This window comes from Netta rufina (genome assembly GCF_964035555.1).
Source record: "Netta rufina genome assembly, chromosome: Z".
Taxonomy (NCBI): Eukaryota; Metazoa; Chordata; class Aves; order Anseriformes; family Anatidae; genus Netta; species Netta rufina.
The window spans coordinates 23281689-23294767 of NC_140126.1; the positions used below are offsets into that span (position 1 = coordinate 23281689).

General features: G+C 39.8%; 1 protein-coding gene across 1 annotated transcript in view; it reads right to left on the reverse strand.

Annotated features, from left to right (window-relative positions):
* Positions 1–13079, reverse strand: part of ARHGEF28 (Rho guanine nucleotide exchange factor 28) — a 128850-nt gene that overhangs the window by 52740 nt on the left and 63031 nt on the right. The window contains exon 10 of the mRNA XM_084305513.1: positions 1871–2001. Coding sequence (XP_084161639.1) covers positions 1871–2001 — 131 coding nt within the window. The remainder of the gene's footprint in view (positions 1–1870; positions 2002–13079) is intronic.

A 13079-nucleotide genomic window follows, 5' to 3' on the forward strand; every position in this document is an offset into this window, starting at 1 on the left:
TGCTGATAAAATGTAGTAACAAGATATCTTGTCAGGGAACAAGGACCAGGTTAGTTTGCCATTCTATGGTTATTTCATTTTTTTTCCTCTGTTACTTTTTGTAGCATGTGAATTTATAGATCTTTTTATACCACATGAACTGAAGATAAATTATATGGCTAAGAAGTTCTAGACCTTGTGCTGCTGTTTTGCATGACAGTAGTAATGGATTGACAGTAATTGATAGTAACCAAAAATTTTGAAGTCAATCAAAAAATATGCATAATACATTAGTCTGGGGAACATATGGAAGAAAATTCAAACTATGCAATTTAATTTGGAAAAATCAGCCTATACATTACACACACTTTTATTTTTTCCATACTGGTTCCCTGACCTTTGAGATAAAAATGCATGACCTGAAACTGAGGTTCTCCACATAAGGATGAGAAAGGAATCTCTCTTTTTTTGTCATTAAGCAGTTGCAAGCCATGAGGCATCCTTTCTCTGGCACAAAACCAAGAATGCAGCTAGAAACTGTTTTCTCAGGAAGAGGGATTAGGATTTAGACCCTGGTTACAAACGCTTAATTCTTTATGAAACTAAGGTTGAAATTCTCTGTCAAATCTACATAAGATATTCAATTCAGTCTGTTGTCAGTCGTTTAGTTAGACACTACTGCTGTCTAGATAGATGCAGAATAATATTGAAAAGCCAGTGAAGACAACCTCCCAAAAGCACCTGTATAAGCAAGAAGAAATGAAGGAGTGGAAGTGTTTCCAAAGTCCTCTTTTTTCAGATGATTGATTACCTTCTCTCCAGCCCCATTTGAGATGTATTATCCCGTTCATAACAATGTTTCATAAGAGATGGAAAGAACTGCTGACATTTTTACAGCGGTCCATATTTGCAATCAAAGGTAGTTCTCTTGTGCTGTGCAAATGAGATGCATAAATGAAAAATTCTTCTCCCAGGTTTTACAGCTGCTCCTCCCTCCGAAGTTATCACTGTGCAGGCAGTGTTTCCACTCCACACAACCACAGAGTGGGTCAGTGATGCTGGCAGAGCAGTGCTTAAAGGAGAATTTTGCCCCAGTCAGCAGTTTAATTAAGTTAAAGTGGCTACATGTTGAGCTATGAAAGGGTAGTAATCCAAACTGAAGGTCCCACCAGCAACACACTCGGGTAACATGAGCATTTCTGCAGCTCTGTCCTTACCACCACAATATTATTAAAATCAAGGATTCACTGATATTCATAAAGAGTACCCTGCTATTTACTCACTCCTAGGTCGTTATTTCATGCATCTCTCAGTAACTTTAGGTGCATTTTGAACATACTGACATCTGACAGAAACTTCTGCCTCAGCAGTCAGAGGGCTGCAGTGTATGTAGTGCTTGAATGGGGAGAGGGAGAGGGAGAGAGGAAAGCACAAAGGCATGAAGAAAAAAAGAAAGAGAAAGCGAGAGAAAGAAATCACACCTCAAAATCTCAGCCTTTTTCTAACATTACGATCTTATCATTTCTTATTCCTATATTCAAACTTTCACCCAAGTCAAAGCTCACAGTACATTATAAACAAATAGATCACTTCAGCCTTCACTAAAACACAGCCTCATGATGCCAAAATTTTGCAGCTGTTCGACTACACACAATGACTAAGATTGGACCAGTCCCCCTTCCCCAGGTTATGATACAGAAGTGTGACCATAAAGAGGTATTTCAGGTGCAACGCACTGATCTAAAATACAGTTTGGTCTGCATGCTCTCTAACCTCCAGTGCTGGTAATAAATTGATAAGAAATGTGAATACTAATCCAGGAGCTCTGCATCAACTCTAAGGCACTGACTTCAGCTTCTCACCTTTCCATGAAGTTCAAACATAAACTTACTTGGCCTACTACCATGCAGTTTGCGTATATTTCGTCTCCTCCATTCAACATGGCAGAATGTCTGGCTGCAGCAAAGAAAGTAGGTGGAGTTTTGAGCTTCCTAAGAACATCAAAGGTAGGATGTCTCTGCTCTGGAAAAAATAAATTGTGGAAAATAGGCAATTATTTCTCAAACCATTTTCTTTTTTATGTAATGTCATAAAAAAATTGAGAAGTTTAACTAGTAAGCACCAAATCTTAAGATTACAATTTGAGAAATGTTTGCGAGGCCTCTCAAACATCTGCCAATTTCTTAATTGCCTAACACTTGGTATATGTTTCTAGAAACCTATAGCCAACAAAACTACAAAAGATACCACAAAATGATTCACAAAAAGTAAGTGTTCCTGCAGCTTGGCTAGGAACACCTTCCAATTTTCCTACCAAGCTAGAACTTTGTACAGTCTGTGGCTGCAGAAGTATAACCGCAGTAAATAGGACAAGATTTATGGGCTTGGATGAAATATGTAGGATTCTGGCCTATATGTTAAATATCTAACATCAGATGCATTATACGAACAGAATACAGTCCATTTGCAGCCAAATAATGACTTTGACAAAGCATTCAGCCTGCTGGGAGCAACATAATCTTAAACCAGTGAAGTAAATTACTGTTATTAAAACAAACAGACAAACAAACAGCAACAAAATTTTAAGATAGAGATAAACAAAATACTATTGATAGTGTCTTTACAGAGTGACAGAAATCAATTAAGGTTTGATCTGTGAACACAATGTTTGGGATGAAGACTGCACCTGATCTGCTTTTGCTACTGAAAAGATAAACAACCAGTTTCAACAGCGAACAATCTTTACCAGAATTTCAGGACTTATATTTCTATAGTGTGTTCGTGACTGCAGATATTACAGAAAGCTGTGTGTGCTGACTCAGTATTTCAGAGTTCTGAGCAGCAGAAAACCCAACTAAGTGCTACAGAAACAGTCAATCTGTCCTGTTGGCACAGATCTCTTGAAGCTGCTTTTGAGTATGAGGAGCATGCGCCAACCTAGCACCTGATCTGGTCATCAATGCCTCATAGTATCTTCTGATTGTAGAAGGAGCAAAGTTTCACAAAGTGGGAGCCAGTCTAGTTCTATAGAGTGTGAAAACAGGTATATAAGATATATTTCTAGAACTGCTTCTGGAAGACACCGTGCCTATAGCCATCAGACTGCAAGAAGAGTTACAAAATACTGGATTAGAAACTACGCTTGACTAGATCTGGGACATTAGTTCCTTAAAAAAAAAATCCTGGACAATGGCCAAAAATGCAACGCTACACCACAGCTTTTATTTAATTTTAAGATCCTATCTCATAAAAGCCCATGAACAGTAAGCTCTATACTTAGAGAAAACTGGAAATTCCCATTTAGAAATGGCACGCTATGAACTATTTTGTTTCTAGTCCTGGCAGGCTTTGTGGGATCTCATACCATTAAAAACATCCTTATATCTCTCATTTTGTTTCTTCCCTCCTGTAGGATTTTTAACATGATTTTAGTGACTGCCATCTTGAGACTTGCTAAAGCTACAAACCATTTCCTTACGTCTGCCAAAATCCTGAAGTCTTTGTTTATAAATAGTGTAAACCATTGTTTTCTACAGCAATTCATCAGACTTTGGCAGCTAAAATCATAAGGAAATGTGATTTGGCAAAACAGGCAGTGCTTTCTTGTGGCAAGCAAAGTTTTCCGAGTGCTGATCTTAAACCAAGAACCACTGAAGAAAAACATATTAAACTCTACATTGCCTCTTGTGCATTCACTGTCTCCACTGCCTCCCCCAGGTATGAGCCTGGTGAGTACAGCTGGAAGGGTGGCATTTGGCTCCTGTGCTCGGCTGAAGGAGGTTCAATTATACACCCCCAACCAGTCTGCTGTTAAACATGCCTCTAAATATTCACCAGAGTTTTAAGTGAAAAGATGAAAGAAAGCAGGGTATTTGGGGCTTTGTGATGCAGCACGATTCCACTGAACCTCCTTACCCACTTCGCCCTCAGATTTCAAACATACATGAAGTGATGACCACATTGCACTAACTGTGTTAACCATGAAAGCATTTCAAGACTTTGCTGAATGCAGGGGAGAGCATTATTAATTACAAGTAACTTATTTCTACTGGAAAGGCCAGCTTAGTTTAAAGGAGGACAAAACCATAAGAAATTTCCACATCATGCACTGTATTCCTGGAGCCCCACTAATTGTTATGCTAACAGCCTGCATAATGAACAGTTATGAGTCATCATCAGTCTTACAGGGACCATCAATACCTTTCACCAGTTTAAAATGACAGCAGGTAGTAATAGTTCACTGCACTTGGTGACAGTGTTAAAGCCCAGAAAGGCCTTTTGTTTTGTTATTTGAAAGGTTAGGAGTATTGATTAAGTGTATTTTCAAACACAGTATCTCATAAATATCCCCCACCCTACCCAGTCAAAAGCGTTGTTATTCCTATTGCAGATGCAAATTCCAGCACGGTGTATGAAAAGACATTAAGACTGGCATCTCTTTTGGCAATGAAGGTGTCCCAAAGAGACCTAGCTCTGAAAAATGTTGGTAATGGACTTCAGGATGCTTATTAAGGAAAACACGACCTAAATATGACACAGAATAGACCCAGCCCTCTGCTGCTGAAACAACCCAGCAAGCACGCCTCACCAAGCTGATCCTCTTTCTCAGAGCTGAATGCTCTGACTGTATACTGTGCCACAGCCACCAAAAGGGAATAAAATAAAGGCATGTCTCCCTTTAACAGAGCATGTGGATCTCTGTCATCTGCCTGGTAAATGGATAAGTAAGATGTATGCATTGTTTAGATGCAGGTGAACAAAAGCCACAGTGCTTGGAAGGATAATCTCCAAACATGGATAAAATAAAACACGTGGACCACCAAACGACTAGGCACAAGTTCTCTACATCTTTTGTTATGTCATGTTGTCATCAAAGTTATTCAGCAAAAGCTGCACATTTTAACAGGCACAAAAGCTCGTGAAAATACTTTAACTTTAGAAAACACATGATCATCATGGCGGTAATTTAAAACATGCTTAATACTGGCATAAGAAGATGTATAGCCTTGAATGACCTGTTTTGGAAAATGGTCCAAACCAGTATTATGACCAAATTCATAATACTGACTTTTACCACAAAAATCAAAACTTAAATTTTCTGAGAAGGCACATAGTAAAAGGGAAGTGAAGTACATCAGTGTGACCAAGCTGAGAGCCAGAAAAGAAATTACAAATTCCCCTCTCTAGATGCAACAAATAGTTTTCAGACAGCTCATCACATTTACCCCCAGCAGACCAAATAGGGGTTAATGTGTAACTGGAAGTAAGAGAGGTATGAAGTCAGAGAAGAAATGCAGACAACTAAATGCATGGGTCATGCAGGACTATGGTAATGTTCCTCTAAATCCAGAGGTGGTCACCTGAATTTCACAGAAGTCCACAAATTCCTGACAAGGCACTGAAAAAGCAATATGCATATTTGGAGATGTGGACTGTATGATTACTTTCAACCAGGTATCTTCATTCCTAGCCTGGGGAGTCTTAGTGCTCCATTCAGACAACGCAACCACTCCTGGGAGTAAAATTAAACAAGCACATGAGAACAGCACTGCACTGTGCATAAAGTGAGGTAGGCTTTGAGGTGCTGTTGTCACAAGCCTGAACGTGACATTTAAGTGTCCTGAATCTGTGGAGCGGGAAACTAAAGCACTGTCTCCATGATGTATATGGGAAACACAATCAGGCAGCTGTATGCTAGAAATCTTATCCAGGATGTTCCAGACGTGATGCTACAGTAGCCACTAAGAAAAACAGACAATAAAGGAACTTTTTAATCATCACCTTTGATTTTTGTCACCTAAACCTGGATAAGAAGAGAGCAACCTCATCCACCATGGGATTCACAGCCCTGACCGCCCTCTCTGAAGCAGGTACTGTAGCTGTTTGCAGTAAATCAATGAGTATAAAGGCAAAAATAAGTTTGTACAACACCAAAATGCAAAAACTACATTTCCAAAATAGAGTATGCTTAGTTTCTTAGTGTGCTCTGTCCTGTGAAGCCTGAGAGGTCTCCAAGCAGGGACAAATGCTGAAGTTGGGGTGAGAAACTTAAAATTTGAAAACACTGATGTACATAATGCAAAGTAGCATTCAAGAATTTCAGCTTTTGAATTTCCCACCAGAAGTCTGCAGAGCTTCACTACCTCCCGGGAAGAGAAACCCCAGACCGTGAAACCAACAATGGGCTTGGGGAAGAAGGAAGGAAGCTGACATTTATTGCCCAGATCAGCCAAAGCACCCAACACAGGTACATAACTCTTCATGACTTTTGGGGTGGGGAGGAAGAATCCCCCACTGCCTCCAGACAGTTCTCAGGGTCTCTTGTTCACTGAGACCCGAAGCTGTACGTGATGGAAACACAGATGCAAGGCACCATGTCCCACACCTGGCCATGTGAAAACAGGTCACGTTCTGCTTGGAAAGGAAGCGACCAACACAGCTGTCCTGGAGCAAAGTGGAGAAGAACTCATCCCCTCGTAGAGGTGCTTCTCCCACCTTACTTGCTGCCGGGATTTCAACACCGCAGACACCATTTGGAATTTACCACTGAAACACACAGGTGCACCCGGAGCATCTTCTTGCTCCAGCAACACAACATAGCCAATCACCTGTGCACACATGCCACATGTGTTGGTATGTTATTCAAAGAGACAGGAATCAAGATGCAACACTATAACATGAAAACATCAGGAGTGTATACAATGCTATGTAACACATAAAATATCTAAGAATAATAATGCTGTCCTAAGGTAAAATAAAGAACAATCAAAGTGCCATGGAGGATGGGTGAATAGCTACAACATATACAAATAAATCAAGTACTCATGAGAGACACAGACTGCACACTACACAATTTGCAATCCTTTTCATCTTCTTTACAGATTGTGTACACATCCACACACATTACAAAAACTCCTCTGCACTTGGGAAATAATGGATTTCCCCACAAATAAATAGTTCATAAATTGCTGTGTGCTTTAAAAAGTGTATTCTGTACACGTTTTTTGCTCTAAAAGTTAAGGTCAAAGTCTGAGCCTGTGTAAACAACATGATTCTCCTCACTCACTGACTTTAATGACACTGATGGATCTTGATTCTCTTATTTGTTATTTTCCCTTTCTGAAACAAACAAAAAAAAACTATGAAAGGAAATATAAAGTACATTTTTTCCACTCGTCCTCTTTTCTTTGCTTCTAAATGCAGGAAAAAATATATTTCCTTGTTAAGGCTTTTAATGATAATTCTTCCTAACACAAATTTTCTGCCCAGTGCTTTTCCGTCTCCTTAAAACTCCTTTTCTCATGCTGACAATTTATAATGCTTCCCTGTCAGAGGCTTCTCCACAAAGACAGACAATATCTAACTGCACCAGTATCTGTGCAGAGAATGACTGACCCTGCCATCTCTTTCTTTTACAGAAAGCAAAAGAATTCCCTCTTCGTTCTGATAAGATTTCTGTACATAATTGTAAAGGTTCTCTTGTTAGCTGTTGAGACATATTTGAGTTACAAAATTCCCCTTAAGTGAAAACAACTGTAGCTAGCAGAATTTTGTGTAGCTGCAGCAGTGCCGTTCTGCAAGCTCCCATGGCACCAGAACTGCTTAGTGAGAACAACACATACAACCTGAAGAAAAGAAGTCCTGAGAGAGTAAAGAAATTAAAACAATTTTAAAGAACAGTACATAATTTGGAGAAAACACTTTTTTCCTCAACAATTTTCAATAACATTATTTACAAAAGCATAACTAACAGTGAGGTAGACTTTTGACAAAAAGGAAGAAAATCTGCCTCATTACAGCTGTCGATAGCCACCTGCACACAACCAGACAACAAAAAAGAGGCAGAGCAAGTAAGCAAGAGTCATTTAGAAGAAGACAGCTTTTTCTACCTTGTTTGGATGCCCTTCTTCGAATCCGCATTTTAGGTAGGGAAGGCCAAGAGTAATTAAAAGGTGAATCAGAGTCTGAGTCCATTTTTTTGCTCAATAAGCAGAGAGCAGATTCTCAAAGTTGCACTTTGTTGTTCTCAATTGCAAGTCAAGTCTAAGAGTGATGTAAAATAAAGGAATGGACAAAGAAGGATCAAATTGCCCACTAAACACAGGGGAGGGAAAAGCTGTAAATGTTTGCTCTCTTCAGGCGTCCAGGCATGTAGACAGATCAGGCTGCAAATATTAAGGCAGAAGCAAGGAGGTTAAAGTATGAGAGCTTCGAGTGGAACTGTTCCATCGTGGTCCAGAGCTATTTGAAAGGTCATTGTGTGCCAATGAATCATTAACTCACCTTTCCATTTTGATGTAAATGAAAACAATAGGAGCTGAGTAAGGAATGAGAAAATATGTCTCAAAAGTAAACAAACCAGTGTAAGGTTTTTCAAAGCTTCATTTCCATGTTAAAGCTAGGATTTACAAGAGTCTCAAACTGAGGACAAGCAAAACGCTGGGAGCGAAGAAGCAAAAGATTAACAGTAAACTAAGAAAAATAGTCTACCTGCTGGACCCTTTATAACTGCGGAGAAATGCCTCCCCTCTCAGTGTTTTTGACTTTGGCAGACCTTGGGATGTAGCAGCTGGAAAGCAGAGATAACCCACTCAAAAGCCTGTCGCTCCCATCTTTCTAGCTCAAATGAGCATAAAGCTTAAGTGTTATATAGAAAGATTACAATGTCATTAGAGGAGCTCTCTTTCCAATAATATTTAGTCTGAATAGTGTTTTCTCCATCACACAGTCACCAAGTGAGACAGTGAATCATAAGGATTTTGTAGAGCTGGCACCTTTACAGCACTAGTCTAACCTCATAGCAATGCACAATACAGCTAGTGACTAATTTACAACAAATCCTCCATTCTTATACAGTCTCCCTGAACAACTCACAGGCAATTAGTATTCAGTAGGAACTCATTATCCCTTCCCCCAACATCTTTACACTACACAAACTACATTTTTTAAACAGGCTCGAATGTGGCTATACAAGAGCTAATACAAAAATAACATGTCCACTGTTTCTTAACCAGCTCCGCCAAACATTTCTTTTAGTTACCCCACAATGCATGCGTTTTTGTGTTCCACATAAAGGAGGAGAGGGAATGTGGATCAGCTTAAATGTCAGTTTTTGGAAGATGATGACATTTGAGCTTGTTAACATTCCTTACTTCACTTCAATTATTTTTCAGGCTGCTGAGGTCTGCAGCACTACTTCTGTATTATGTTTCAAGTGATTCCTCAATCCACATTGCAGTCGGAGATAACAATGTATTTGTTGAAAGAAGATCATGCGATTCAAATGCAAATTTAATTCAAAGCTCATTATAAAAGTATCTATCAGGTTTTCAGGGATAAAATAATTATTATATGAGCACTTCATAAAGTGCACAAATTACATAAAACACAATTGAAGCAGATCATTGTTCTGCCCTTCCCTTAACTGAAGTCCTGCCAGCTTTGTTAGGCCTGGAAAGAGTAATTTGCCCCAGACGCTGGAAGCCTTAGACTTTCACTTTAAATATTAGACACTCCCATTGACTTTGTTTGATTTATATATATAATTAACAGCCCCAGGGAATAACAGCAGACAATGGATAACTGAAAATACAGGGAGGATATAAATCCACGGTTTAAGCATCCACTTCAAAACATCTCCGCTCGCTGGAATGTCAGGTTCGAGCAGCACTGATGGATCCCCTGGGCCCACGGGAACGCAGGGGCGGACATTCTCCTGTGCACCTGCACCCCAGCCGGCCCCCATTCACCAGTTGTGGCCACAGTTAAACGAAAAAAAGAGGAAAGGATGGAGCATATTTACTGGGTAACTTGTTCGCTTAGGAAATGTCTTCCCAGCTGCTCCAACACAAAAGATTTTCCCTGTACACAACATCTTTCCCTAGCCAAGCTCTCTTTATCACCAGATATATTTAATGACAACCTGAATACAAGCCTCAATTTCAGATGTACTCAGGGCAGTGCTCTGTGAGCAAACTGGTGTTCATATTTAAAGAGCACTGTAAGTTTTACACTGGCTTTAAAATTCCTCACCTTTCAGTTTAGGCAATTATTCTTTAATTCGTGATGAGGAATGTTTTTTTGTTTTTGTTTTCCTTTCCTCTACATTGGCCAATTCTGACTTTTTCACTCAACTTTATATGATCAAGAAAAATATACTTCTTCACCTCCACAGGTCTTCCTTTTATCTATTTTATCTATAGTTAGTCCAGAAAGAAACAATTAGAACTGAACAAAACTCTCACAGCGTGGACATGCAGCTGATGTATTAAATAGCAATAAACTATTTTATATGCCAAGATATTTACTTTTCTGAATGACCTCTGTATGTTTCATAAATGCTTTCACTGACTGTTTCAGCTATTGCCTGCCCTTAAACTAGCAGTGTTAATTTAGAACCTCCAAACATAAATGAGTAATTGAGGACTGTTAAGTAATTTTTAAACTGCAATCCTATTACATAATTCTTGGAGAATCCAGCTTTTAAACTTCTGCAGTGATAAAGACCTGATCATTTACCGCTGCTATTTATTCTCTATTTCTTGGGCAAATCTTAGGCTTTTTACATGCTTACTGCAATCTCCCCTGAACAGGATCTTGCATGAGAATTTGTCAATTGCATTCTGAAAGTGCAGACAAATTATCAACCTTAACCAACTATTTCTGAAGGGCTAATTGAATACCACTCACATTACTTGCTCTGTTCAGGCCCTATGAAAGATTTATTTTTTTTTCTGGCTTGTAGAAGTCCTTTCTTCAGAAGACCTCATGCTGCTTTTCTGCCATGAAGACAGGTTTTGCTTTGCCTTCCAATCTATGGCTAAAAGTATTTTTCTCCCCATTCTTGCACTTTGGGGGATGATCCAATCTACATCTCACCTCCCACTCATCATTTCCAAAGTGGCAGCATTTCAGCAGTGGTATTTGCATGCAGCTGGCATAGATATTTGGCAGCTTATAAGATAAAAGGTGATTTCTAGCTGGAAAATATTAACCTTACTTTCCATGTAAAATGTTTTCAATTATGTATACCAACGTATAGATGTGAAGATAAAGAACAAATGTTTTTTGTGTGCATTACCTAAGGCTAATGCTTTTGATAAATACTAATGCAATGCTTTAAATTCTTTCACCTAACGCTTGCCAAAACACACCCATACGATATAAATGTTTTTCAGAGATATTACAATCTATTGTCTATTGTCTGACCACTCCCTCCGCTCGTGGCAAGACGGAAGGAAGTACAGGAATGTCACCAACATTTACAGTTTCCATGGAACAGCACCATCACCTCCCCAAGGCACTTAGAGGACAGCCTCATAGTGAAGTGGTGTGGGGGATGTGGTCTCCCTCTCCTGAAACACTGCTAAAACAGCCCCATAGCTGGTAGTTAGCTCCCTGGCAGGCCAGAAAGAGAAGATCCCTTTGAGTTAGGTGCCCCGTTCCCAGATGGAGAACAGATCTACGGGGCTAATGACCCCAGAAACAGGATCGGTGATGGTCGACATAGGGTGTGGGTGTTGAGAACTGCATGAGCAATGGTTTTGACAGAAATGCCCTCCCCGGTTTGCTCTGAGCAGTCCTCACCAACATTAGGGACAAAGCTGATTTCCGCCAGCTTCATTCTGTCCCAGGACCAGCAGAGTTCATTTCCCAAAACTGTGGAGAAGACTTTGACAAGGAAAGATAGCATAGAAAAGGCTACATGCTTTTCTCCACCAACCTCTGTGACCCACAGGTCCATGTGACTTTTCTACCATCTTCACTCCATTGTTTGTCTAAGGTCACAGAAAGGACCTGCCAATGTACCTGGACAAAATATCTACATTACCTGACAGTAATCGCTGTTTTGAAAATTCAGCAAATGTGAATTAAATGTGACTGAAAGCAAAGTGCTACCAGCCAGTTCCCACACACCAAGCACACCCCAACCCAAATGTTCTTTCCACCTGCCCACAGCAATTATATGGTGACTGTGAAGATCACTGTCAGCAACAGCATCACAGTTCCCATAAGACAGCTTGTCATGAAAAAAAAATAAAAAATCTTTACCACCTCTCTTCTCTGCCAAACACCTGGGTCTTTTTTATAGAAGTTTATACTGGAATTGTCAGAAAACTTTGCCACATCTCTCTTCTCCCCATCTCCCTTTCCCAAATCATTGACGAATACACTGAAAAACATAGAACAAAGTCCAGATCCTTAAGATCTTGGCAGATGACCTCCCCAATTCGTTTTTATGATCTTTCTTACTGCTGAGCTTCCAATGGATGATTCATTCATTCAGTTTAGAGAACTGTCTTTTCTGATGTATTTATTTCCTTTCTTTGTGCACAAGCAGAGGAGATCTGAGAAGGTCTCCCACTAGCAACAAAACAACTTGGAATTTAAACTGCATAGCAGTGGATCACAAAAAGATTCAAGCAGCATTCACTGGCCATCATCACTGCCCAAATTTTGACAGTATTTGGTAGAACCTGTCTCTTTCATTGAAACTGCATTCAAAACTCCCTGTCCCATGTCACCGTCAAGGGGAATACTGCAGGGAAGGGGAAAAGTACTGGAGAGGAAGTGGGAATTACAACCTTCCTGTACTGCACACATTTGTCAGCAAACACACATGCTTTTCACTGTTTCAGCCCCACCAATGCTAAAGGTTAGTGCTAGCAACAGCCTTGTGAAAGATCATCATTGTTTATCATTATGGAGCCTCTTCCTCTCACCACCATTTACAGAGGCAGATTTTTCTCTACTAGAAAAGCCCTAGGTGAAGGTAAATATCAAAGCCAAGTAAATCCTGAGATAAGATTAAATGGCCCTGAGCCCTCAGTCCTCTCATCTCCTACATGAAATACTTGCAAGCATTCTCCACCTTTCATAAATAAAACATAAAGATGTGGTGCTATAAATTTGGGTTGATTTTTTCTTTTATTTTTTTGTGCAATTTCTTGCGCAGTAGTCTGACGATGAACCAAGATGCTACAGCTTCACAGAGACCCCAGTGAGAGTGGCAGGCCACCTGACCTGTCTCTAAAAATGCTGTTGTACACAAATAAGAGTTTACTGAAGCACTCACGTCACAGCAGACAACAGAAGAAGCA